The sequence below is a fragment of the Mauremys reevesii genome, linkage group 19 (assembly GCF_016161935.1).
Source record: "Mauremys reevesii isolate NIE-2019 linkage group 19, ASM1616193v1, whole genome shotgun sequence".
Taxonomy (NCBI): Eukaryota; Metazoa; Chordata; order Testudines; family Geoemydidae; genus Mauremys; species Mauremys reevesii.
Genome location: NC_052641.1, coordinates 8,687,713 through 8,715,399, shown reverse-complemented (window position 1 = coordinate 8,715,399; position 27,687 = coordinate 8,687,713). Strand labels below are relative to the sequence as shown.

General features: G+C 55.1%; 1 protein-coding gene across 1 annotated transcript in view; it reads left to right on the top strand.

The window, feature by feature from the left end:
• The window catches only part of NIBAN2 (niban apoptosis regulator 2), a 99,027-nt gene extending 71,620 nt beyond the window's left edge, over positions 1-27,407 (top strand). Inside the window, exons 6-14 of the mRNA XM_039506736.1 lie at positions 10,763-10,878; positions 12,652-12,756; positions 15,376-15,538; positions 17,210-17,397; positions 18,300-18,455; positions 20,131-20,247; positions 20,876-20,983; positions 21,512-21,623; positions 22,816-27,407. Coding sequence (XP_039362670.1) covers positions 10,763-10,878; positions 12,652-12,756; positions 15,376-15,538; positions 17,210-17,397; positions 18,300-18,455; positions 20,131-20,247; positions 20,876-20,983; positions 21,512-21,623; positions 22,816-23,762 — 2,012 coding nt within the window. The 3' untranslated portion in view covers positions 23,763-27,407. The remainder of the gene's footprint in view (positions 1-10,762; positions 10,879-12,651; positions 12,757-15,375; positions 15,539-17,209; positions 17,398-18,299; positions 18,456-20,130; positions 20,248-20,875; positions 20,984-21,511; positions 21,624-22,815) is intronic.
• The last annotated feature ends 280 nt before the right edge of the window (positions 27,408-27,687 follow it).

Here is a 27,687-nt window from a genome sequence, read left to right as displayed (position 1 = left end):
AGAGCCACTTTCCTGTCATTTACCCCTCCCCACCCCACCTCCCTGCTGTCTCCATGCTCTGACAGGGTGTCGTGGCACTTGGTCTCAGGAGAGGGGGAGTGGGAGCTGGGTGGGCTGGTGGTTGCTGGGAGGACTGGAAAGGCCAGCAGAAAATCAGTGTTACTGCGTAATTGAATTAGCTGCTGTCAGGAGCAGCTCATGCGCCTTTCACGAGCCTTGAAGCGTTTTACAGCCCTGCAATTTATGCATAAACGGGGATTAACGTCATCTCACCCCCGCAGCGTGGGTGTTACATCGATACCAGCAGGGGCTGCAGGCCAGTGAGCAGAGAGCACCGTGTTTCCGCCAGTTAATGTGAGGAGGCCAGCCAGGGAGGCAGAACATAACCCTGCTTTGCGATAGATCAGTGATGCTTGAACTTTTCAGGGTTATGGCCCCCTGGAGCCAGGGCTAGGAGCGGGGCCGCGGTTCCCAGGGGCAGGAGCAGGGCCGTGGAGAGGGATAAAGGGGCTGCAGCTGGGGGCGGGTGTGGGATTGGGACCATATGCAGAGCTGGGAGCGGGGCTGGAGCAGAGCTGGGAGGGGCTCCCTTCCTGCCACTGGTGAGGACTCGCCGCACCCCCTCCAAATGTTCCTTTGCTCCCCACAGTCTGGGCATCTCTGCTATAGACCGTTCAGCCAGAACCAGTGCCCCCTACTTGTAAACCTTGCTCGATCCTTAATGACCCCTGGTGGTCAGGGCCTCTGTTTCTTGCCTCACAAGTAGCTACCTCCAGCAGCACTGAGCCCTTTAGCCTCATGGTAGCATATAAAACTCTCTACAGAGCCGCCCGCCAGCCAGCCAGGTGCCGTCCCGGTTTTACTCCATGAAGGTTTTTATACCGTGCCCATCACCGTAGTATCTGAGCACCTACCAGCAGTGCAGCAAGTTATGTGACTACGCATCTGTCACGTGTTCGTTCTCTTGTCTTCTCCACGAAGGGAGAAGCGTGTGTAGTGGAGGTGTCTTGTTTTGGTAGAGGGTCTATTGGTGTTAAACACGGTGCAATGGGTGTATTTATATGGAGAATGCCAGGACAGAGAAATGCGCCTGGTGATGGTCCCTGACCCAAAGAGCTTCCAGTCTAAACTGCAGAAGTGTTCCCATTGTTTCAAACAGTTGCCCATCCCCACCTGAGGTCTGGCTGCCAGAGGGCTGCAAGTAACATCCCTGTACTTGGAGCGAGATTCGCACCCACCTCCAGGAGTCCTGAAATTCCCTATCACTAGGAGAACTGTAACTAGGCACTAAATAGCATTAATTTGATTTTAGCTGTTTTCAGCAGCAGAGGACTCCTCTCAGCGGAGCTCCTGGGCAGGCTGGGGAGTTGCACACAGGATTCAGACACTTGTTCCTCTTCCAGAAGATGGTGGGCCGGGAGGAGCAGTACGGCCGGGCCGGGAGGGGCGGTATGGCCTAGCCAATGAGGAACTGCATTGGGATCCCGGTGATCAGGGCTCTGTTCCCAGCTCTGCCAATGACCTGCTGTGCAATTCTGGGCAAGTCACTCCCCTGCCTGTGGCTCTGGTTTTTCCCTCCCTCCCTTTGTCTGCTTAGATTGTCCGCTCGTGTAAGCACGGTCTCTTACGCACAGCGCCCAGCACACTGGGGATCTCAGGACGGCCATGATACAACTAATGAAATGACTTTGCCCAACCGGGCCCCACAGCAAACAGGTGCTGGAGCTGAGATTAGATCTCCCAGGCCTGTGCTCGGCCACCAGTGCACTTGCTTCTGGGCTCACGTGAGAGCTACTGCAGCTCTGTCTGTCTGCCAGTTGCCAGAACAAAATCGTCAGCTTTCCAGGCTTAGCTGAACAAACAGGCCCCTTTCCCTTTAAGACATTGTGGGTCAGATTTCAACTCTTGTAATCCTCACTGATGTCTCATTGCACTTGCCTGTGATAATCTGCCAGGGATGGAGGTGCTCAAAGCAGCAGCTCCTCCTCCTCCTCTCCCCGCTCCCTTGACTCAGCAGATATTAGCTGCTTTTTAAAATTTCCATCCCAGCTCCCCCCTGTTCATGCTCCAACAGGTCCCTGCAGGGCAGAGCTTAGCTCCGTCACAGGCCTCTGCAGGTTGGGAATGGGGAGCTGGCAGGGCTGTGCGTGGGGTGAGGCCCTGCTGCCATAGGCACACTATGGCGTTTACATGCATCTCTCCACGCCCTTCCCGCGCTCACCCTCTCTCTTGGTGTTTCCTCCTGGGGCCAGGCTGGAAGTTGCTGCTCATTAAGCAGCTCTGCAGGGGGAAAGCCATCAGTCACACCTAGGGTGACCAGGTGTCCGGGTTTCCACCAGAACACCCAGTCGGAAAGGGACCCTGGCAGTGCTGCAGTGCTAAGGCAGGCTAGTGTCTACTTGTCCTGGCACTGCGCTGAGTCCTGGAAGCGACCAGCGGGTCCGGCTCCTAGGCTGAGGGGCCATGGGGCTCTGCGCGCTGCCCTTGCCCCGAACACTGGCTCCACACTCCAGCCAATGGGAGCTGGGTGGGGGGCGGTGCCTGTGGGTTAGATTGGTGCATGGAGCCTCCTGGCCCCCTCCAGGCTACTAGCACTGGATCTGCTGGCTGCTTCCAGGGCATGCACAACGCGATGTCAGGACAGGCAGGCAGCCTGCCTTAGCCCCGCTGACCGGGAGCCGCCTGAGGTAAGTCTGCATCTCAACACCCTGCCCCAGCCCTGAGCCTCCCCCGCAAACCTGGAGCTCCCTCCTGCACCTCAAATTCCTCATCCCTGGCCCCAGCCCAGAGCCCTCACCCCCCCCCCCCGAACTCCACCCCCTTTCCCCAGCCCCCTCCCACACCCTGAACCCTTCAACCCCAGCCCCCTCCTAGAACCATCACCTCCTCCTGCACCTCAACCCCCTGCCTCAACCTGCAGCCCCCTCCCACACTCCGAATCCCTCAGCCCCAGCCCCTCCTAGAACCATCACCTCCTCCTGCACCTCAACCCCCTGCCTCAACCTGCAGCCCCCTCCCACACCCCGAATCCCTCAGCCCCAGCCCCCTCCTAGAACCATCACCTCCTCCTGTACCTCAACCTGCAGCCCCCTCCCACACTCCGAATCCCTCAGCCCCAGCCCCTCCTAGAACCATCACCTCCTCCTGCACCTCAACCCCCTGCCTCAATCTGCAGCCCCCTCCCACACTCTGAATCCCTCAGCCCCAGCCCCTCCTAGAACCATCACCTCCTCCTGCACCTCAACCTGCAGCCCCCTCCCACACTCTGAATCCCTCAGCCCCAGGCTGGAGCCTCCTCCTGCACCTCAACCCCCTCATCCCCAGCCCAGAGCCCTCACCCCCTTCCACACCCCAACGCCCGCCTCAACCGGCAGCCCCCTCCCACACTCCAAACCCCTCATTCCCATCCCACCCCAGAGCCTGCACCCCCAGCCGGAGCCCGCACCCCCTCCCACACCCTAAGCCCCTGCCCCAGCCCAGTGAAGGTGGGGGGCGAGCGAGCCAGCGAGGGAGGGGGAATGGAGTGAGTGGGGGCGGGGCCTCGGGGCAGGGGCGGGGCCTCGGGGCAGGGGCGGGGCTAGGGTGTTCGGTTTTGCGTGATTAGAGAGTTGTCAACCCGTATCACACACACCCCACCCTGGAATTCCTTTCCCACCTAGTGCTGCTCTTCATGCTCTGCCCGAGTGACCAAGGCCTTCTGTTCCCTGGTATCTCTCGGGGCCCGAAGCCAAGAGGGAAGTGGAAGGGCAAGAAGGGAACATCGGGGAGCTAGCTGGCCAGGCAGGTGCGTTGCTGTCTTTGTAATCACTGCTCATTAACTGCTGTGCTCGGACAGCTTGATACCACCTCCCTAGTCCAGCCCCACAGTGAAGAATTTCCATCGCTGGTGGGTACGTAACTGGGGTGGTGGTGGAGGCGGACAGCAGGCAGCTTTGTCCTAGGTCCGATCAGCCTGGCCTACTTCAAAGGCAAGGGCCTTAGGGTTCCTCATAGGGTGACCAGACAGGAAGTGTGAAAAATCGAGACAGAGGGTGGGGGGTAATAGGAGCCTATATAAGACAAAGACCCAAAAATCAGGACTGTCCCTATAAAATTGGGACATCTGGTCACCCTAGTTCCTCATAGTGCTTGGAGATCTCCGGCGACCAGAGCTAGTAAACTTGTGTCCTGGACGAGGAGCTGTTGGAGCTGCAGACTTTGGATATAGGCTTGGCCTGCAAGGCCTAAGTTGGGCCTGCTCTGATTTAATCCGCAAGCCCATCCAGCTACATGACCTGGCGTTCGTTCCCCTGTTCCGCACGCATGCGCACACCCCTACGTTATCCTGGGCTTTTACCACTTTCCCTTGATTTAGGGGAAATTGCCAGCCAGACACACACACTGCTGGAGAGAGACCAAGGTCCATAATTAGCAGCTGCTAACGAAAGAGGAACTGTTCCCCATTAGTAACAATGAGGGGATTTTTTTTCTTTAATCATTTATTCCACCCTGGTCTGGGCAATCTTAATAGAAACAAAACCGACCCTCTGTTGTGAGGCAGCCAGCAGTAAGATCCTGGCTGAGTGGTGGGGAGGGGCTGCTGGCAAACTTGTCTATAGAGCTGATTTTGGCCTGAAGCATTTTTCGTCCAAAAATGCACATTTGTCAAGACTGAACCGTCTTGCAGGAAAGGGTCTGTTTTGATGAACTCCCTGTAGTTGAAAAAGTTGGGAAATCGTCTCTTGATGCTTTTGAAATAAAAAAAAAAATCCACTTTTCTGGTTCAAGGCCGCTTTTTGTTCGGAAATTGAAGTTCATTTACGGCAAAACAAAAATTCTGAATGTGAAAGGGTCAAAACCAGGGTTTTTTTGCAGAAATGATCTAAAAGAAACCTTCTGATTAACTCCAACCAAGCTTCTTAGGATTTTTTCATTTGAAAATTTTTGATATTTTTGACGTTTATCGTCATCCATGGCAGAGATTTTCAAAATCTCAGATTTTTGTGAGATGGGGGAAAAACCCCACCCAGCTCTGCTTAGCCATACCCCCCATCAAACCTGTTTCTGGCCCTTACCAGTGCAGGGGGGTTACTTACAGACCTCGGGCTGGAGGAGAGGGTCGGTCTTACTCCACATTTACTTAGCTGCAGCCAGAGCTGGTCGGGGTTGGGTGCGGGACAAAAAGGGGGGGCCGTTTGCCATTAAGGGGGTCCCCGAACCAAGCTGGTGCTTGGATTGCAGCACCACGCAGGTTTGACCGGGCCGTCCTTTTGTCCTGTCATGATGAAGAGCCGCTGGGCCAAATTGGAATGTGTGGCATTGCGGCCTGGTGCACGGGGCCAAGCCAAACCTGAGTGGCAGTGTGACACCATGTGCCAGGTTGCAGAGCGGGACCTGGGGCTAGCCCCACGGGACAGGAGCCACCAGTGTAGGGTGCGTGCTGGGGGGTCTTTCTCTGCAACTCCCCCCCGCCCCTCCGGGTATCCCATCAGCAGTAATGTTTTTGACAGTGCAGGGGAAAGTGGTCTCAATTCAAATTCTGCCCCAGGGCCCCAGAGGCCTTTGGGTGGCCCTGGCCGCAGCAGGAGTAAAATCTGCCTGGAGGTGGGAGCTACCCAATGGAAGGGGATCACTTTTACCCAGCATTCTTTGGGGCGAATTAGCACATTCTATCTGGAAGGCTGCTGCTGCTTGGAACACAGCACTTTCTGAACAGGTGCTGCACATGCTTCCTCAGCCTCGTCCAGCTTTCTGATGCACCGTGTCCCTGGCTACTCCGTTCCTGGTCAGATTGCCACTTACTGGGCCAAACACCCACGTGGGGGAGTAGGCTGATGCCCGTCCAGCTTGCTTCGCTGCTGATCTATATTGTGTTGGGAACCTCAGTCACTGGAAGGGAGAGGCTAACTAGTGCATTACCCTTCTGTGTTGCTGTTTACGCTAAACACCATTCTGGGTGTCCTGGTTTGGCTGTCAGGCAGAAATCACCAGCTGTGCCTTGACCTGCTCTCCTCTCAGACTGTCTGTCCCCAAACAGGCTTTGGAACTAGGAAGTCCCTGCCCTGAAAAACTCTGGTGTTAAAGGGGCGCACGTTTAAACATGCCACAGCTGCATCGGTGACCTGGCTTTATGACAAATAAAACCAAAGATTCCAGTAACAGAACAACTTTCTAAAGGAGATAGCCCAGGACTCCCTGGGGGGTAGGGTGACCAGATGTCTCGATTTTATAGGGACAGTCCTGATTTTTGGGTCTTTTTCTTATATCGGCTCCTATTACCCCCGTCCCCATTTTTCACATTTGCTATCTGGTCACCCTACTGGGGAGGGTCTCCAGTCAGTCCTCTGCAGGAGATCAGATGACATGATTATAATGGTCCCTTATGGTCTTAAATCTTTTAGCCGCGTTTCAATAAGATTATCTTGAAATTCCCTTGATTAAAAACTGGCATTGTGGTTTCCCATGTTTGTGCTGCCCACGCTCCAGAGAAATACTCGGCACACAAGCAAAAATGCCTTGTGATTTCTTTTTCCCCCTCTTAACTGCCAACCCATCATGCGCTTCCTGGGGTGCGAATATACAGCTAGGTTCTCCCTGGCTTACAGATCGCAACAGAGATTCTGCAGTAGCTGCTTAGTTAGCAATTTTGGTGTCAGATGCATGAGTCACACGAGCATCCGGCTGGCTCTTCCAGGCGCTGCAGGGCTAACCGGAATGAAAAGTAAATAAACTGGTTTTTGCAGGTAGGTCTGACACCCGAGGAGTAGGATGCATTGAGTACTTGCTGTTTTTATGTAGGGACTTTTAAATTAAAGTCAAACTTTAGAGATGATGAGGGCCAGTGGAGTCTAACTTCAAAGATTTTTAGGAATTTTTTTTTGCTACTAAATTAATATAAAACTGACCCCCTTTTGCATTCTTCCGTTTACAACAGTTGTTGCTTCAAAACACTTAGAAGGAATTTGCTTTCATTTGCTCTGAACTGTTTCAGTGGATTTAGCAATCGCCCCCCCATCCCACCCCAGTAGTAACAGTGGAACAGGCGCCTGGCTGTATCCTCGCAGAAGATGCTGCTGCTGTTGTGACCACCCAAAGGAATAATCTTGGCCTGAGCATTTCTTGGTTGCTTGTAATAAGAGCATCACCCAGATATCACAATGCCTAGGGCCCTACCAAAGTCAGGGTCCATTCAGGTCAATTTCATGGCCATAGGATTGGAAAATTGGTAAATTTCACGTTTTCTGATGTTTAAATCTGAAATTTCAGGCTGTTATAACTGCAGGGGCCTCAACCCAAAAGGGGGCCACCGTGGGGGGTGTGTGTGTGTCACAAACCTGTTATAGGGGGGTCATGGGATTGCCACCCTCACTTCTGTGTTGCCTTCAGAGCTGGGATCTGAAGGCAGCAGCTGCTGAGCTTCCTGCAGCCACAGGAGGTTCATGGAGCTGGGCCTGATCTGCCCCAGCTGAGGGCTCCTAGCTGCTAGTCCTGGCCAGGCTGGGGAAGGACAGGACTTGTCCTTCCCCTGCACTCTCGGGGGGAGATCAGACCCACCTCCACAAGTCTCCTCCGGCTGCAGGAACCTCTGGGGCTGCTGCCCAACGCCAGAGCTTCCCACAGCATGGGGAGGCACCCAGAGGTGGGTCTGATTTCCTCCCCCCCCCCCCCCGAGAGCAGCCATGCAGGGGAAGGACAAGTCCTGTCCTTCCCCAGCCTGGCTGGAACTCGCAGCTAGGAGCCCTTGGCTGGGTTGCTCCCAGCAGCACAGGGAGATCAGATTTCCTGGTGAAGGGCTTATTTCACGGTCCCTGATGCATTTTTCATGGCCGTGAAATTGGTAGGGCCTTAACAATGATGGCCTGGCTTTGTGAAATAATAATTTTCAGCTCTTATATAGCTCTCTTGATCAGTAGATCTCAAAAGCGCTTTACGAAGGAGGTCAGTATCAAAATCCCCATTTTACAGATGGGGAAACTGAGGCGGGGAGGTGAATTGACTTGCCCAAAGTCCCCTAGCAGGCCAGTGTCTGTGCCAGGAATAAAACCAGCCCAGTGCTCTAGCCCTAGGAACACGGCCTCCCAATCTAGATTGAAACCGATGGGGCTCTATTCCCGCTCAGGGCTGATGGTGGCTGCAGGAGCAGAGCCCTGAAGGGGATGTGCTATATGAAGCAGTAACATGTTGGAAACTGTTGTTGTTTGGTTCTGTTCCAAACCCGTGTCTGTGGGTATCACAGCAAGGCTGGGGACTTGGAGTTTCTGGTCTGAGAGTACTTTAGAAACCACGTAGGACACTAATGCACTTTGACTCTGTCATAGTATCTGAATCCACATCTGTTGAGATCCATCTGGGTGCTCAGATATCTGTATCCCTAGGGAGGCTGATTCCTCTTAACTGATCGCCATATTTGGGGTTGGGAAGGGATTTTCCCCCAGATCAGAGTGGCAGAGACCCTGGTGGGGGGGGGAGGCAGGGAGGGGGTTTCCACTTCCTCTGTAGCATGGGGCACGGGTCACTTGCTTGTTTGAACACGAGTAAATATAACTTGAAGTCTTTAAATCAATATTTAAGGACTCCAGTAACTCCGCCAGAGGTTAGGGGTCTATTACAGGAGTGGGTGGGTGAGGTTCTGTGGCCTGCGATGTGCAGGAGGTCAGACTAGATGATTGTGATGGTCCCTTCTGACCTTAAAGTCTGAATTGTCCCCTCCCCCCCAGGTCTTGCCAGGGCAAGTGTCTCCTGCCCCTGATTAAAGGCTTTATTGGGTACTCAGTGTATGCTTCTTGGGGCAGAGGCTGACTTTAGCACAGCTAGGATTTCTCCCGCTGACTTCTGTGGGGACAGGATTCTACCCTGCTGCTGTAGTCTCCGTGAACACGCGGGCACTACGCACGAACGTCCGGTACTACTGAACTGACACTACGCTGGCTCCTCTTCTTGGCCGAGGTCCTAGCCTCTGCCTTAGCACTCGGAAAGCTGCTGCTGCTCTGTGTATTGTCAGGTGGGAGTGGCTGATCTGCATTTCGCGTTTCTGTGCGTTCGTTTCCTTCGATCTACACAGGAGTTATTTTATCCTCTTCTCTTCCATTTCCCTAGCTGTGGCCTCTGGTCCTTTCCCCAGTTCGGCTGCCCTAAGAATCCCTCGGCTGTGGCTGTGGCTGCCTGGATTCCATGCTGTGGCATCTGTAACTTGCACCCGATGCCGAGGGGGCAGAGTAGGAGGGAGGGAGGCTGCTTTTCAGGATTTCACACAAGCAGAGCCGGCTTGCAGCAAGCATTGGGAGGCTCAGCTCTGCCTGGCAGGAGACTGCAGAGACCCAGACTTTTGTGCTGAGTCCCAGTCACATCCTGCATTCCTTCTACTGCTGGCCAAGGCAGCCAGAAGGGAAGTCCACATGCAGTCTAATGCATCAGGCATCCGGCGTCTTTGCTACTCAGAGGTGAACTCCCCCCGCTCCACTTCCCAGCATGTGCGTTCCAGACTTGCAGATCCCAGTGCAGACTGCAGAGAGGCTGGAGGCAGGGCAGGGTTAATGGGACCCCTGTACTTGGCATGGGATGCTTGGCAACCAGCCAATTTGTGCCCCCGGCCCCCTCACTTCTCTTGCCTTCCACAGCTCCGGGGCTTGGAGCATCGTTCAATAGCTCTGGAAAGGTTCACGCCAGCGCCACCTCTTCTTGGGTATCTGAGTGTTGCAATGGGTTATGCAAACCCAGAACTCTCTGGCCCCAGCCTGGTACCTCTCAAAGTCCAGCTAACCCCCCCGTTAACCACCCCAGCTGCTGGTGCAGCCCGGTCCCTTCCCTGCATGGACAGCCAGCTACAGATGGGGCTTCTGGCTTCCAGGGATGGGGGAGGTCATGCAAAAAGCTGCCACCTCCCTGCCACCCCACCCCCTATCAACTAGTCCTCTTCCCGTCCCGTGGTCTGCACTGTGGTGTGTGCTGCTGTGACTCATGGGGCTGAAATCTCAGTGGGAGTGGAGCAGGCTGCAGTGCAGTTGGTGTCCCCACCTCCCCACACTGGGTTTGGCTGGGAACCTCATGCTGCCCATGACTCATCCATTGCCTCATACTTTTTCTTTTTAACCACTCTCTCCTTTCCCTCCCTGCCTCCCCATGATTAGTAATTAATTTCCTTTCGACCTCACTTCCTGTGGCTTGCGCTCCCCAATGCTCCCAGTGTCTGTCTAACCCTGAGCCTCGGGAGAGCTCTCACGGGGCGGGCTGGGTGTGTAGTTACTTGATGCCAATAGGAAATCTTTCTGGCAAGGCCCAGGCACCTTCTTTCTCCCCTCCCCCCCCTTTTATGTGCTGTGGGATCCCCCGGTCAAATGACGATGGTGGTGATGTGTGATGCCCTATATCAATTCTCTTGCCACTCGGAGGCAGTACGGGGAACAATATTAGGCAGCTGCATTTTAGCTCCAGATCTGAAATGTCCCCAGGGCTTTTGGGGGTATTTGGATCTGGGGTTTTGGTCCAGGCCCATCTCAATGAGCCTTAAATAGCGCTATTGGCCTCTGAAGGTGCTTTGCCGCTGTGGCTGGAGCGGGGAGCTCATGCTACTCCAGCCCCAGGGAATTGTGTCCGCTCGCTGGCTGTGAGCTCCCTGCAAGGGCTGCCGTCCTTGTCAGCGTGAGTCACGGCAGGGGAAGAGAATGTAGAACTAACGTGAAGGACAAAAATGTAACCGAAGCTGTGAGTGCATCACAGGAAAATCTGCTGTGGTTTCCTCTCTGCCACCCCCTCCCCGAGCCTAAAGAACCTCTCTCTCCTTCAGGGATCCCAGAGGACTCCAAGGTGGAGGCCCCAGCCTTTACGGATGCCGTCCGCATGTACCGGCAGTCGAAGGAGCAGTACGGCACCTGGGACATGCTCTGTGGCAACGAGGTCCAGGTGAGGGCGAGAGGGGTCCCCCGGCCCGGAGCTGCACGGCTGCTTCTCCCGCAATAACCTGGCCCCAGCCAGAAGGGGGATGGTTTGGAGTCTCCAGATCACCCTCCTGAATGGATTGAGATTACTCAGGGTTGGGGGTAGGGTGACCAGATGTCCCGATTTTTGGGTCTTTTTCTTATATAGGCTCCTATTACCCCCCACTACTCCCGTGCTGATTTTTCACACTTGCTGTCTGGTCACCCTAGCTGGGGGACTTAAGCGGCTGCTGAGGGAGTGGAGCTGGCATCCCTGCTGGGTTAGACTGTCCAAAGCCTTGAGGCTTGGCTGCATTGCAGGGCATGGCCCATCCGACGTCCCCCCGAAGGGATGAGCCGTTGTGCCTTTGCTCTGGCAGATGGTCTCTTGGGGAGAGCTGGCTTAGTCATGTCACCCTCCAGGCTGGGGAAAATGGCGCCATTCCAAGGAGGGCTGGGGGGAAGCCTGGGACGTGCATGCTGCTTACGTGCCAGCCCTGTGTCACTGCCGAGTGGGTGTTATGCTAGGGTAGAGGTCACTGGCAGCTCCTGGTCCTTCCTCCACCTCTGCCTGGTGCTGTTGGATGCCTGGAGGCCCACTGCAGCCTGTTCCCCCTTGATCCCCAGCCCAGCTTGCAAATGTGTCTTCCCTCTCGTAGACACTTCTCTTTCTGCTGGTGGGAGTTGTATTGGCGTGAGGGAGGGATGAACGGATTCCACCACCAAGCTGCCGTGGCAAGGCATCTGCTGGTTGGGGAGCTCCTGGGGATGCTGAATGCCTTCACATGCCCTGCCCAACCTTTCCACAGACAGGGCTGCATTTTGGGGTCCTAGTGACCCCCTAAAGGGAGGAAACATCTTTAGGAACATTGGCTGTAGCCACCTTTTTAAAAAGTGACACCCCCACTCCCCAACCTTCCCCAGACATGAAGAGTGACGCTTAACTTGGGAAGAAAAGCTTGTGGCCAAGCTGGTATCTTGATGGGGGAGTTTACTGCCTATGTCCTTCCCCAAGAAATGCTGCTCAGATGCTGCATCTGGCTCTCCATGAAGACCTGGCTTTTGGGGCTGGGTTGGCATGGAGGGTAAGCTTGTGGGAAGAAAGATTGCATGCTTGACGGCAAGGGATTGGTACCCCAAATGCTCCTGCGCCCCTCCTCTCTCCCTTGACACCCCCTTGCTTCACCCCTCCCAGCACACAGGCACCGCTCCTGGCCGTCCTTTATGAGAAGATTTGAGCGGCACAGTGTGCCCCTCCTGAGCCACGAAAGAGTCTTGTGTGGGAGAAGGACGCAACTCCCCGTACAGAACCTGTTCCCTATGCTCTGTCGGGACACGGGGCCCGGATGCCGCTAGGGCATCGGAAAAGGATTTGTGGCCCAAAGGGGCTCTCTTCACTAGAAAACAAATTGTAAGGAGCACTTCATCAGCGCTTCCGAACTGCTGGAGGGAGGCTGTTAGCATGTGTTCTGGAGAGAGCGTTTCAGGCCAAGAGCCCTCATGGTGGGCGTCGATCTAGATGGAAGTACCATAGCCACGGAACAAAGCGTTAGGTGCACAGGGGAAGGTGTCACGTAAGAGTCTGGAGCTGCATATCATGGGTTGGGGAAGGAGGAAATTCCTGGCTGGGAACGACCGGGCAGCCTGCGAGGAAGAAGATGGGTCGGGACGCGGGGAGAGCAGAGCGCCCAGCATGGAAGGACAGCTAACAGCCATGTGAGATCTAGTCACTAACGGCTTCCTCACTCTGCTCCTCTAGGTCTTGAGCAATCTGGTGATGGAGGAACTGGTCCCAGAACTGAAAACCATGATCGGCCCCAAGCTGAAGGGCAAGGCCCAGGAGAGGCAGAGAGTCTGGATACAGGTTAGTGCAGGGGTCGGCAACCTTTCAGCAGTGCTGTGCCGAGTCTTCATTTATTCACTCTGATTTAAGGTTTCACGTGCCAGTCAGACATTTTAACATTTTTAGAAGGTGTTGTATGTAAAGTAAATAAGGCTTTTAAAAAGTTTAAGAAGCTTCATTTAAAATTAAATTAAAATGCAGAGCCCCCCGGACCGGTGGCCAGGACCCGGGCAGTGTGAGTGCCACTGAAAATCAGTGCCATAGGTTTCCTGCGTATGTGTGTGTGTGTTTGAGGGGGGGAAGGAAGCAGTGGTAAGAGGCCAGGGCCCTGCGAGGGCGGCGTGGGGTGAAATCATACCCATTTGCATGCACTGGTTGAAATGTTCCTGTGTGGATGACACACTCCAGAAATTGGTGCTGGCTGCTGGGAAATCCAGGACTGGATTCTGACAGCTTTTGGAATGGGTCCCCTTGCCTTGGGTGTGGTGCCTTGACTCTGCTTCCTGCTGGCTTGTGTGAGTCACCTCCCCGATTCACCCCCTTCTCCCCGAGGGCGCAGGGAAACAAGCCGTCCGTCCGTATGCCTCTCTGCTGGTTTTATCAAGCTCCCCATCATAGGTGTAAACAGCCTATTTCTCAACCTCCCACTTACCTTCTGTTGGTTGCGTGCAGAACATGCGGCTTCTGTGGTGCTGGCCACCCCCGCGGGGAGGGAAGTACACCCTAGCAAACACCCAGCCACAGCTAAGCCAGCAGCGTGGCTCGTCCCAATTATATTTAGCAAACCATTTTTAGACCAACACAGGCTAAATCTGGCCTGAACCTATGGTTTTATACAAACAAGCTTGTTCTAAAACTTTTGAGAGCAATAGAAATGTTTCCATGAGACTCTCTCTATAAAATTCCACTTGAAACCTCCTTTAAACAAACAAACAGTGCCCCTTAGCCATAACCACCCAGACGCTGCAGCCCTGAGCTAATGCATGAGAGAGGGGAAGCAAAATAGACTGGGAACCAGTCTGTCCTCCAGGGCCAAGGGGAAGATTGCAGATTTCCAGCATAAATCCTGAGGATCAAATTGGATTCTTATTTCATTGTAATAATCCAAGGTGGGGAAGGGCTTTTGCTGCTCCCATGAAAGGAGCAGGAGGATGAGACAGGCCCTAGGGAGGAAGGGTGAACTTGTCCATTAAGCCATTGGAATGCTACTCAAGAGATCAGAGTTCAGTTCCTGCCTCCGCCACTAACACCTTGGCCTAAGTGACTGATTTTGGGCGCACAACTCGACACTTTAAAGGGACCTGGCTTTCAGGAAGGGCTGAGTATTTCCTCCTGATGGGGAGGTATTTGTCCCGCTCGACGCTGGCGAGGCCTTAGCTGGGTACTGCATCCAGTTCTGGGGGGTCGCACTTTAGGAAAGCTGTGGACAAATTGGAGAGAGTCCAGAGGAGAGCTACAAAAATGGTCAGAGGCTTAGGAAACCTGACCTATGAGGAAAGGTTTAAAAAAAGACCAGGCATGTTTAGTCTGGACCAGAGAGGCCTTCAAATATGTTAAGGGCTGTTATAAAGAGGACGAGGATCATTTGTTCACCACCACCACAGAAAGTAGGACAAGAAGTAATGGGCTGAATCTGCAGCGAGGGAGATTTCGGGTTAGAAATCTTTCTACCTATAAGGATAGTTAAGCTCTGGACGAGGCTTCCAAGGGAGGTTGTGGAATCCCCGTCATTGGAGGCTTTTAAGAACAGGCTGGACAAACACACCTGTCAGGGCTGGTCTTAGTTTACTTGGTCCTGCTTCGGTGCAGGGGGCTTGGACTTGATGATGTGTCAAGGTCCCTTCCAGCCCAGCGTTTCCATGATTCTATGATCGTCAAGACCAGAGGTGCTAAATAATAGCATGACAGAATTCCAGGCAGAAGGCTCCTCCAAACACCACAAATTAATAACTTGTACATACAGTAGCACATACAGGCTCGCCTATGACCAGATAACGGCGCACTATGATGCGGTGGTGACAAAAATATGTATGAATAAAGCACCCCCAGGCACGTGAACCTCGGGAACTACAGTCCTAGACTTTGCTGCTGCCCTGAGATCTGCTAGCATGGATCCCGGTGGAGTCCTGCCATTTGAACGCAGTGGTGCACAGCAGACGTCTGCACAGATTCCAGTGTAAATCACCACAAGCGTACAGTAGAAAAGAAAAAAAAAACTCAGGTCAGCTGTTTTTAAAAAGAGAAATGAGTGGGTGGGAGTGAACAAAACTCAGAGTTGGATGGAGTCCGTTGCTCTTGCTGGCATCAGGAAGCGGCGACTCCTGAGATGTACTGACCAGGCACTGCGTTATGACAAGACTTGCTAGGCAGATCTCAAATAGCCAGGCCTTTCCTTGTTAGGGGATCTAATGGCTGCTGCAGACACAATTCCTGGGCATGCTGTAGAAAGCTTATTGCCAGATGTCCCTGCATATCCATGGTTGGGGAGCACTGAGCCACGGGGGGTGCGGAGAGAAGGCAGGGTGCCTTGCAGACAGAGGTCAGGAAGGGTCCTGGGCTCACCAAGGTCAGATGGCAGCACAGCCTCAGACGTCCCCTGGGATCAGGATGCTGAAGATGCTGTTCCTCTTCCTCCTCTAGATCTCGGATGCTGTCTACAGGCTCGCCTATGACCAGATAAAGGCGCACTATGATGCGGTGGTGACAAAATGTGAGCTGGAGCGTCCCAGAATGGAGAGCACCATTCGCACGGACATGGACCAGATCATCACATCAAAGGAACACTTAGCCAGCAAAATCCGAGGTATGTCCACATGGGGGAAAAAAAAAAAATTCACCCGCGGCACTAGTCTCGGAACCCGTATCTGCAGACTTGGCCTCACCAGTGGCACTAGAAGAAGCTGTGCAGATGTTCAGGCTCGGGATCTGATGCCTAAGGAGGGGTCTGGGTTTCCGAGCCTGAGCCCGAACGACTACGCCCAGCAATAGCCCATTGTACTGGGTTAGTCAGAATCCTGATGTTCCAAACGGCAGTGCTGTCCTGGGGCTGGGAGCCAGAAACCTGACCCGGGGGCGAAGAGGCCAAGTGCTGGAGCCGTCCTGTAGTTCACGTAACTCCAGCCTCGCTTTATTTGAAGGCACCGTCCCTTATGTCTTTGATTTGTCCCTAAGATGATCACCCGTCCCTTATTTAAAACATGGAATTGAAGCTAATGCTAATTGCATTGTGTGCTGGAGGGCAGGAGAAATGTGCACATGAGGAGGAAATACATGATGTGCCAAGGGAAATGGTGTTTTCCCTAAAATGTCCCTTCAGATAAAGCGGTGTCGCTTGTTTTTCATGTGGTTTTCCCTTATTTCCCTCCAGCAGAGGTGGTCACCCTGCATAGCTCCTTCTATCCTGAAGGATCCCAAGTATTACAGTCTAAGTCTGCACTGTTACACTCTCGCCGGCTGAGGTGGAACGTGGCGTCTGCTAACGTACCACAGTGCTGGGCAGGAGGTGAAGCATCCCACGGCAGGGCAGGGGCAGGGCTGACAGCAATGGAATATAGCTCCTCAGGCTGGAATTTGACCAGGGCTTTGAGACGAGCGCTCCTGTTTGTAGGAAGCCCTGTGGTATCAGGAGCTCATAGAAAAGCCAACATCTCTGGCAGCACACTGGTCCCATACTAGGACGGGGTCAGCACTGACTCAGGAGTGCCGCCTACTGAATTCCCAGTAGCACTCTCTGCACCCGCACGGGTTTTTCTTGGAGGCATAGGCGCCGACTGTGTGGGTGCTCTGGGGCTGGAGCACCCACGGGGAAAAATCAGTGGGTGCTCTGCACCCACCGGCAGCCAAGCTCCTCACCCCGCCCCCGCTGCCCCAGCTTGCCTCTGCTCCGCTGCCTCCTCCCCTGAGCACGTTGCGTCCCCGCCTCTCTGCCCAGCGCTTGCCGCCGCGAAACAGTAACAAGCTGTGGGGGGCGGGGGAGCGGGAACGCAGCATGCTCAGGGGAGGAGGCGGAGCTGGGGCAGGGACTGTGGGGAAGGGGTTAGAATGGGGGTAGGGCTGGGAGGGGGCGGGGAGGGGGTGAAGTCAGGGCAGGGGTGGGGGGGGGAGTCAAGCACCCACCGGTGCCAGGAGAAGTTGGTGCCTATGCTTGGAAGATCGTCATTCAAGTTCTGCCAAGCGTAGCAGACAGGCTGATCAGACGTAAGATGGGAAGGGACCTTGTGCGTCTTCAAGTCTAGTCCCCTGCTATGTTGAGCAACTCTGCCATCCCGTTTATAAATGTATCTAGCTCCATCTCTATCCTTTTGGCCCCCACCTGGAAGGGGTGGAGCAGAGCAACTCCTGTCCTTCCCTAGGGCGTAGTCTAGGAGCTGGAGCACCATGCTGGGCTTCCAGGTGGCTCCAAAGCTCAGCGAGGAAGGTGGGCAGAGTGGGAGCCGTCCCCTGCTCATTGTCTGCCTGCCTCTTCCTCGTCCAGCCTTTGTGCTGCCCAAAGCAGAGATCTGTGTCCGAAACCATGTGCAGCCCTATATCCCTTCCATCCTGGAGGCGCTGATGATTCCCACAAGCCAGGGTTTTGCCGAAGTCCGGGAAGTGTTCTTCAAGGAGGTCACGGACATGAACATGAACGTAATCAACGAGAGCGGGATGGAGAAGCTGGGAGAGGTAAGGCCCCTGGAGAAGGTTGCATCGATTCCCATTGCTGGCCTAGCAGGATGGGCTGGAAGGCCCAGGGGGACGGACTCCGTAGCTGCTGCAGGGGCTGCCATGAATGGGCAGTTTGAAGTGTGGCTTCTAATTCCCACACAAACACACCTGAATCTAGGAGGAGGCAGAGTATCAGCCTTGTGTGTACCCAGGGGAAGCCTGGCCAGGCAGGGAGCGCAGTTTCCACCCCCAGTTGTCCTGAGTAAGGCTGGAGCTGCATGCTGAGAATAAACCTACGGCCCTGCCCCTAGTCTGCTCACATCCGAGCTGGCAGGCCTGTGCTCCCCTCTGAGCTGGAAGCCACAGACCGTAGGTGGCCCAGGGCTTCCTTGGGCAGCACCAGTCCTGGTCCCACTAGATCCATAGGTTCCTTTGGTGTTCTGGCAGAAGCTGGAACAATCCACTTAAGGTGGGAACTGAATTCCCAGCTCTCCTCCTGAGCCCTGGGCGACGAGTCAGTCTTAACAAAATCCAGGGCATCCAGTTTCACCTGCCGGGTCCCTCTGGATCCAGCCAGAGCAGCCCCAGGTGGTCACATGCCTGCCGCCCACCCTGCACTAACAGTAGAGACCCGTGATTGACCTACAGCAAGTGATCTTCCTGCACCAGGCTCACCCATGTCTGTGTGCAACCTGGCGGTGCGGGGACCCAGACACTTGGAGATGTTCTTGTCTTTGTGACCCAGATTAAATGGGTGCAGTTGAGGAAGGGTTCTGATTTCCGGGCTGTGCATCCTCTGCTCCCTGGAAGCTTGGTCTCCAGTCTGATGCCAGGTCTCAGCAGGCCTGGGGAGTGGGCGGGAGGCAGGGCGCTCTCTCTGTACAGCCAGTGAGTTGTGTGTGTGACTCCTTGCCCTTCAGTACATGGAAAAGCTCTCCCAGCTGGCCTTCCACCCTGTCAAGATGCAGTCCTGCTATGAGAAGATGGACCAGCTGAAACTGGAGGGGCTTCAACAGAGATTTGACGTCTCCAGTGCCTCCGTGTTCAAGCAGAGGGCCCAGATCCTCATGAGACAGGTAGCGTGTTAATATTAATAGCCAAACTCAAGGGGCGATCAGCCCTTATGCTCACTGCCCCATGGGGAGCCATCTTTGGCCCAGCCACCAGGCTCTGTGGCATAGGCACCAACTTTCTCCGGCACCGGTGGGTGCTCGCGCCTCGGTGCCTCCCCGGCCTTGTCCTGACTCCACCTTTTCCCTGCATCCCCCCCCCCCCCCACCCCCCCCGCCCAGCCCCCGGCCCCCCCCTGCCCCCCCCCCCCCCCAAATCCAAATCTCCCGGCCCGCCCCGCCTCTTCCCATTCTCCCTCCTCCTCTCCTCCTCTCAGCTAACAAACACACAGTGTTTTGGGCGCGAGCGCTGGGAGAGGCACAGCGGTGTGGTCAGGGAAGGGGTGGGAGGTCGGAGCGGGGGGATGGGAGTGGTGGGTGCACCAGAGCACCATTTTTTTTTTGCGGTGGGCCCAGGGCCACACTCACGGGCGCCTATGCGTGTGGGGCTCTGTGGGTGGTGGGTAGTGGCTGGCTGCTTTCATTCTTCTCCCAGTGTCCCCCCCGCGCCTGCTGCGCTGGTGGTCATGCTCCTGCGCCTGCATGGCGCCCTAGTGTGTGTGCATTGACAGGCTTTGGCTCAGTCCAGCTGTACCTCCCCCCAGCCTTCTTCCTTGAAAAACCAGCGCCAATGGAGACCAGCCAGCTTCAGCAGCTATTTTTTTTTCCTCCCTTTTCTTCTCTGAATATGAATCCGCAGTGTGTGGCAGCAGACTGGCACAACCCCCCTTCGCTTTGCTCCCCAGCACCACGCTGCCCATGGCCTGGTGCACGTCTGACCCAACGGCCACCTATGTTCTTGGGGACAAACGATTGACCCTGCATGTTGCGACTGTGCGCTGGTGCCTGTGAACAATTCAGTGCCTCACTGGGAGGGAACATATGTGTATGAACAACCTCATGGGGACGGGGAGACCTCGTATACATCCAACGCTGTCGTGCTGGTGGCAGGATGGGTGGCCAGGCCTGGGCTATGCTGATTTAATTCTTCTTCCCCCTTACGTTGAAGAGTTTCCCACAGGCAATAGTCTATATGCTCCGGTGCGGGGTCAAGGAAGCCGGCCTCAATTAGCTGTGTACGAGTCTATGAGCCAGTGGAACTTTCCACCAGGTTTTCTGGCACCTCTGGAGAACTGGGAGACGTTCTAGAACTGTCATGCTCCCACCTCCATCACTCGCATCCCATTCAGCCTGGCACAGCTGATTTAGGAGCCTGGTTGTTATGCAGCTCCCGGAGGAGTATCCAGGGGCCAGTCTGGACAAGACCCATGCACGTAAGGGGGAGGAGGAGTTTGCGTACTGATATCCCATGCACCATTGCAGCTCTTTTTGGGGAAATGTGCTGCTAGTGCCCTCTAGTGGTGGGAAAGAAAACATCTTTATGCAGGTTAATTGGGTGCTGTCAAAATCCTGACTGGGTGCAGAGCATGAGTGGGGACCGGGCCTGTCGTCTGTCCTGGTGCAGGTTCAGGAATGGAGGAGATGCCCATGACCCGTCTCCATGTGGTGGTGCGTTACCGTGCCTGCTCTGCTCATCCCTTGCCATCATTGCTTTGCTGGATGTCCTACGTGAGCCAGCCTACGGTGCCGTGGTCTTTTGGCCTCCTTTTGGGACACCGTCTGATGATGCTTCTCATTGTAGCAAATGGACGATGCCGTTCACACGTTCGGGACGCTCCTGCACCAGGAGCTGGCGAAGATGCTGGGCAAAGAGGAGCTGTGCAAGTCAATCCAGCGGATCCTCGAACGGGTGCTGAAGGTAAGGCAGCCCGCAAAGCAGCTGCATGCTCCTGAGCACGCAAGGTCAGCTGTCTCCGGAACGGGAAGGTGTTGGGCATTTTAACTCGCCCATGCTGCACCGATAAGGACTCGGGATGCTAGACAGGAGAGAAACCTCTGCCACAGAGAAAGCTTCTGTTGGAAGCCCAGGCATGCTGTGTGCCTGCCGTGGGGCAGGTAAGGGTAGGAGTGAGTGCATTGTGTAGAACAATGCTCGGCATTTGTAACTTTAAATGGACCGAGTATCAAGAGGTATCACAGTTGTTCCTAGAACCCAGTGGAGATCGGGCACAGGGAGGTGAAGTGACTTGTTCCACAGCAGATCAGAGCCAGGAATAGAGCCCAGGTCATCAGAATCTGTCCAGTGACCTGTCCCCTAGACCACGCTGCCTCCTGAGCCCAGGGAAGGGGCTGGTATTGGATACTGAAAACACTTCAGTAAATCCCCTTGTGTAAATCGGTTCCTGTCGAAGGGATTGTTGAATAAAATGGCAGGAAAGCTGCACGTTTTCCTCTTCCTCTGAACGGCCCGCTCCTCTGGAATCTCCTCCCCTGCGAGGTGCCAAAGGTTTGTTAACCTCTCCCCCGGTGCGCCCCTCGTCCCGCAGAAATACGACTACGACAGCAGCACCGTGCGCAAGAAGTTCTTCAGGGAAGCCCTGCTCCAGATCACCATCCCCTTCCTGCTGAAGAAGCTGGCGCCAACCTGCAAGGCGGTAAGAGCCTGAGCAGCCCCGCGGGCATGGGTTGGTGGCACGTTTCAGAAACCTGGCTGAGTCCTCAAACTCGGTGTATGAAGCCCCCCTACCACCACCCCGCTCCTCGTCCACAGCCGTGGAGTATGGGTCTGATTCTCATTTACACCAAGGCCCCTTTACACCACTCTGGACCCATTAGGGCGCCAGTGTTGCTTGACGTTGCCAGTGGTGCAAAATGGCCTTGGTGCATATGAAAAATTGGGCCCAGTGCGTGTACAAAGACTTAATCTCTCTTTGTAACATCCTGATCTTGAAATTCCTCACCCCTTTGGGTCTATGTTTAATCTCAACTTGGCGTATAACTCCTCTGGCTAGATGGCCCATAACCGGTGGCGTCCCTGGCTCAACAGTGGTGCCCGTGGTTTTGTGGGAAGGGGTAGCTCTCTGCCTCTCAAAGGCACGTTGTCTTTGGAAAGCCCCAGGGCAGCTAGGGGGTCTTGGGATATCTCTGCCAGCTAGGTGAAATCTGCCTTCTCCTTCGGGCAGGAGTTACCAAAGTTCCAGGAACTGATCTTCGAGGACTTCGACAGCTTCATCCTGGTGGAGAACACGTACGAGGAGGTCGTGCTGCAGTCGGTCATGAAGGACATCATGCAGGGTGAGGGCTGCTCGGGTTTGGGTGGGAGGGAGGGAGGGGTGCATGCTCGGTCCTACACTGTTCTGGGAAGGGGCCTATGCAAGCCTGTAACTGTTGCAGTAACGGGCAGGAGATGCTGAGCGAATCCTCCCACTCCCCTTCTGCTCACCGAGGGACACTGCTGCTAAAGACTGGATGCGCGTGTCCACCCACTTGCCATGGGGAGGCTCTGGGCATTACAGCGATGGGAGCCATCTCAAGCTAACCCCTGGAGCATCTCCTCCTGCAGCACTTGCCACACTGCTCCGGATCCAGAGTCTAGGTGATGGTGGAGAGGGCGTATGTGCACTCTGCACTGTCACCTAAACGCTTTCCTCCATGGGTCTCGGTTCCATAGCCCAGTGGCCCGCTTTGACTCTGCCTGCTTGTGCCACGCACCTAAGCTGGGTCCAAACCTCACTGCTTCCACCTTCGTAACTTCTCTCGGATCTGTCCTTTTCCCTCTATCCAGACAGTCCAGCCTCTCACCCCCACCTGCGTCATCTGCTGTCTTGATTACCGTTAACCCCTGCTCCCCCGCCTCCCCAACACTCACATCACAGCCCTTCCCGTCCATGCGAAAAGCATCGACTTAGATCATCTTCCACTCCTATCACTCCGCCTGCATCACCCCCTCTTGGATTCCCTCCACCTGCCCCTGCTTCTCCACCACATCAAGTTCAGGCTTCCTGTCCTCCCCGCCGAGGCCCTTCGCGATTCTGCCCTCCCCTATTATCCTCCTACTGCATCGCGCTCCCCTCAGCTTGGTCCATCTGTCAGCTGCAGACCCCTCCCTGTGTCCTTCCACGCTGTCCCTTCGGCATGGAGTGCCCCTGCTCGTCTGCCATTCCCTCCTTCGCCAAATTCCTTCTCCGGGACCCTCCCGCCCAGCACCGCCAGGGCAGAAGTAGGAATTTAGCCGATCAAGGAGGGCCTGGCTGAGGCGTGGATGGAGACTGTGAGCATGAGAATTAAGCCAGGGTATAGATTGGACTGTAAGGTTCTCTCCCTCCCGGCTCGTTGCATGTGCTTTGCTCTGAATCCTAGGAAGGCTGGCTGGGCCCAGGTCTTGCCGAGCATGGTGAGTTCTCCATCTCGAATGAGGCCTGTGGGTGCAACTGACCCGTAAATAGACACCTGTCCTGTCCTGACCTCCCTGTCTTTGCCTTTCCAGCTGTGAAGGAGGCAGCGGTGCAGAGGAAGCACAACCTGTACCGGGACAGCATGGTCATGCACAACAGCGACCCCAACCTGCACCTGCTGGGCGAGGGCCTGCCCATCGACTGGGGAGAGGAGTTCAGCAGCCAGCCGGACTCGGACCCATCTGCCGAGAAGCGCCGCAGAGCCAGGCAGGTGGTGTCGGTCCTCCACGACGACGAGGGAGCCCTGCCCTACGAGGCCGGGGCGGAGGTGCTGATGCACCAGGTCTCCCAGGAAGAGCCTGGGTCGGAGGAGCTGGAGGCCTGCCCTGCCCTTGTTTCACCGGGTTCTCCTGACAGCGTGCAGGGGATCCGGGGGATGCTGGTGAAGGAGTTCTCTGTGGAGACCCCGGTCCCGGCAAGAGAGGAGGCAAAGGAACCGCTGACGAATGGTACGATAGTCCAGCAGAGCGGCAGCTCTGAGGAGCGCAGGGTGGAGCGAGCTGCCCAGAAGGCCGAGGAAGGCCCTGGCTCCTTGGAACACTCCGCCCAGCATGACGCCGGCTCCCCAGGCCTAGCGAACCCGGGGGTGGAGGAGCAGGAAGCCAAGCCAGCTGTGCCCGCCGCTCCAGCCCAGCCGCCTGCCCTGACAGCTGCCTCGTTGCTCGCTGAGGGGGGAGCTGAAGTGAACCGCCACAAACCCAACGACAAGGAGACGGGGGAAAAGGTGTCCACCCAGGCCCATGCGGAGAAGGTGGAGCCTGGCCAGCCGGCCACCGGGACCAGCGCGGGGACCACCAGGAACAGCACGGGGACCAGCGAGGGGACCACCGAGAACAGCGAGGGGACCACCGAGAACAGCGAGGGGACCACCGAGAACAGCGAGGGGACCACCGAGAACAGCACGGGGACCAGCGCGGGGACCACCGAGAACAGCGAGGGGACCACTGAGAACAGCGAGGGGGTGCAGACTCAGTTCTAGGTCAGCCCCCCCCCGGTCGAGATCCCTGTGTACACGGTGTGCCAAAGGTGGACTGGAGTCAGTGACACCAGGGGGGCTCGTAGGCTGGGCCAGTCGCTGGCACTGGTAGCTGTTACATTCCCAGTTTCTGAAGCAGACTCGGCTTCGGACACCAGCGTCCCAGGGAAGGGGGTGGGGGGAGCCACCGAGGTGTAAGATCTCCTAAACTGCACACCCACTTAGAGGGGAGCTGTGTGCTGGCCAGAACCAAGCCGCCATGCTGGCCAAGCCATTGCCCCTCCTCCCAGGACTCTGGCTCGGTATAGGATACCCGCACACGCACACCTTGCTCCGTCTTCCTTTGTTGTTTTCCCTTTGTTGAAGAGACACTTTACTGCATTACTCAGCTAACAAGAGTGTGACTGTGGGAATGCCTGGGGTTTCCCGTAGGCAGGAGCTCCCCAGGACATCTGCACAGAGTATGCCAGCGGGCACCTGATGCCCTGGGGGGGTGGTTGTAGGGATTCCCCTTCCCCTTCCAACAATCCAGCCCTTCCTTTCGTCTGATACTTCTCATTCCAACCAAAGAGGTCAATGATTCACGCCACGCTTCTTTCTCAAGCACGGTGGCTGCAGTCAGAGGCCACCTGCCGGTATCCATCATTTCTCCTCCGAACGAGCCTGCGCGCAAGAGCCCGGCTGAGATAGAATGTGCACTCCCCCCCTCTGCCCTTGCGAATGCTGACACTGCCCCCCCGGAGAGATGCACCTCTCCCCCAAGCCACATGGCCAATGGGATGCCCCTTGTCTGCTACGAAGTACTGTTCAAGCCAGCGCCATGACTTTAACGTGTCTTGCCGCACGCTCTGGCAGAGGGAGGGTTCAATGAGTCACAAGCGAACTGCAATCTGTCTTTTCTGATTGGCCCCTAAAGAAGGAGCGTCAACGGCGGAGGATGGGGCTGTTGCTTGCCTAGTTTCTGGCCGCATTAGTGCATCGCTGAAGAATAAATAGAACTAGCTGGTGTGGGTAATTCAGGGCAGCGCCTGAACTCTGTTGCTCCGGGCCTTCCTCGCATGGGCTGGTCTGACTGTGGGTTCCCCTGATGGCTCCAAAGATTGTCCACTTGCAGGGTCAGTGGTGGGATGGAAGGAGCCACAAATACCTCTCCGCTATCACCATCTCCTCCACGTCCCTCCTCCCCTGTTATACACACAGGTTAGGACTGCGATGTAAACTTGAGAGTTCATCCCCGGGCTTGCGGGAGAGAACTGGTGGCCGTGGAAAGAGACGACAAGGATCGTTGGTCATGCGTAGATTGAGCTGTAAATGACTTACGCTGTCCAGTGCCATTCTGCTCCTGGGAGTCTTTAGTGGATGCTTGATTCCCTTGTTCAGTTAAAAACAGCTATTGTGATACATCTCTGAAGCTTTAGAACCAGCCATGTATTTTTCTTTCCTCCCCTTGCTTCTGGTATGTGGTTTCTCCAAAGCCCCGGTGAGAGGTGGCCCCACCACTCATCCCTTTCCTTGCAAGTCCCCTGTAGCCTTGAACCTACCAAAGATGGTCCCCGACAAGCTTAGCTGATTTGTTTACAAATGCTAATGGCCACATGAATGTTGTTGATGGATGTTCTCCTTCCCTTTCCTTAAAATGTGGAGGGGGGGTAAGGGGAGAGAGCGGAAACCTCCTTGGAAGGCCAGGGTAGGTGAAATAGTGTTTTCGGAAGCTTTTCAGGCAGGAATGGAGAGGAAGTTGGCTTTGCAGGGAGAGAATTAAAGGTCCCAGAGAAGGCCAGAAATCTAGGTGCATGGTTCAGAGGGAGAGATCTCCCATTGCACCGGAGAGGAGGCTGCAGGCTGGCAGGGAGGAGGCTTCAGCCTCTGACGTTGTAGGACTCTGGCCGGTTGCTAATCGGCGATTCCCACCTGCACGTGATGGTGTGTTTAGGGCTCTTATTCTCATTGGGCTTGCTTTTGGGGAGTGCTGAGTAGCTCCTGGGTAGGAGGTGGCTTGGGGTGAGCTGGGCTGTTGTTGTTGAAAACCTCCTAATAGTAGTGAGAGAAACAAGTGCCTTAATGGCGAAAGGGGTCTTGATACAACTATGCTCAGCTCTTGGCAATCACCAACCCAATCGGGAATTTCATTGCACTGAGGGTGGACTGGCCTGGGATACTTTTCCTGTCCCAGGAGATGTGGCTTAGGTAGGAGAGAGACACCTGCTCCTGCGGAGGGAAAGGATGCAATTTGTCTGCATGCCTTCCCTCCCCCACCCCCCTCAGCCAGTCAGGAAAATCTCTAAATATGGGGGGGGTCTCGCTTTCATTTTCCCACTGGGTCCCTAGTTAGTCTCTTCCCCTCCCCCACATCCAACTCTTCTGAAAGAGCTCTGCTGAGATTACATGCTCTTTCCAGCACACAGAACATGCTGGGAATAAATTTCCCCTGTTCCTTTCTGAGTTTGTGCTACCCCAGGATGCCAGCTAAATCCACCCTGACCCCCTGGAGGTATTTGACTTTGCTGGGACATGACAAAAGGATCTCTTACTGGTGCCCAGCGTGAAGCCTGTGCCTTGTGGTGGGCTTAGCTCTTGGTGCATTGCAAGGGTTAAGTTCTCCTGGAAACACCTGTCAGGGTGGGAGGGGAGGAGAGATAGGAGGTCACTGGCTCTGTCTGCCCCCACTGGGCTTTGGGGCTTGTGCAAACAAGATAAACTTCTGGGATGAGGTCACCTTAAAGCAAAAGCGTAGCTGTGGAATGCCAGCCCCTCAGAGACTGTTACGTGGATTCTATTGTCCTTGCACCAAGAGTGAAGGAGAGGGGAGCCCTGTAGTTTTTCTGTCAAAGCAAGACCGGTGGAAGCACGCACTGGAATCCAGCTCCAGCCCTGCTCTGGCCAAGCTCCTAGAAAGGCTCCAATGGAGTTAGCCAGGGTCTGTCAGCGGAGATGGTCAAATGACAACTCTGTGTGAGCACAACCCAACTCGCCAGACGTCTGCTCTCCGTGGTGCCCTTTTCAGGAGGTCGGGGTGTGAGGAAAGCAGAAATGTTCCCTGGCCAAACACAGGGGATGGCCGAGGCTGCTGAAGTGGGTTTCTCCAGATCTCTCTCCGGCATCTCGGATACAGTCCAAGTACGATTGTATTGAGTCAGACCTCCAGCCAGGAACTCAGCTGAACACTAGGGGTGGTATATAACCCAATACGCAATGGGACATCCATGCCTCTCACAGGTGACCTGTGTCTCAGACTTCCATTAACGCTAAGGGGAACTGGGGACATGTAGCTAGCTGGGGAATAGACTCAGCAGACACACAAGTTGCATGCAGGTGATGTGACGTTTAAAACATGAGGTACAGTTGAAACACCTGGTGTAAAGTCTCATGAATGAGCTGCTTAGACCTTCAATGCAGAAGATGGACCAGGAGCCCAGTCTTCAAATCCTGTCCTCTGCTACAGATACATTCCAACTTTCATGTGTATTTTAATGCCATTTTTTCTATTTTTAAATGGGTGGTGTCCAGTCTAAACCACTTGGGACCTCCCAAAGTGCCTTGCCTTGGGAATCAAAACCTGCCTCTTCCCAGATATTTTATTGAGAATGTTATACAAATGTTTAAAATATGCTTCTAAGAATAAATAAAACCCAGCTTTATTTAAAGCTAGCGACACGGTCTCATTCCTGACTGAGCAGGGACATCACCCCAGACACACCAACGAAAGGGAGATGTTCCACATGGAGTGTTGGGGGTGAGGTGGGGCGGAGCCAGATTGTTTGGGGCCAGCGGCGGAGTTCCTCTAAATTTAGAGGGAGGGCTTTGATTTGATGTCAAGTCTGGGGCCCGCTATGCAGTTGGTAAGTGTGTATACATGGACGCATCCACAAGTAGACTGGGGCTTAGGCAGGTGCTGGGTGGCAGAGAACTTGGGCTCTGGGCGTAGCTC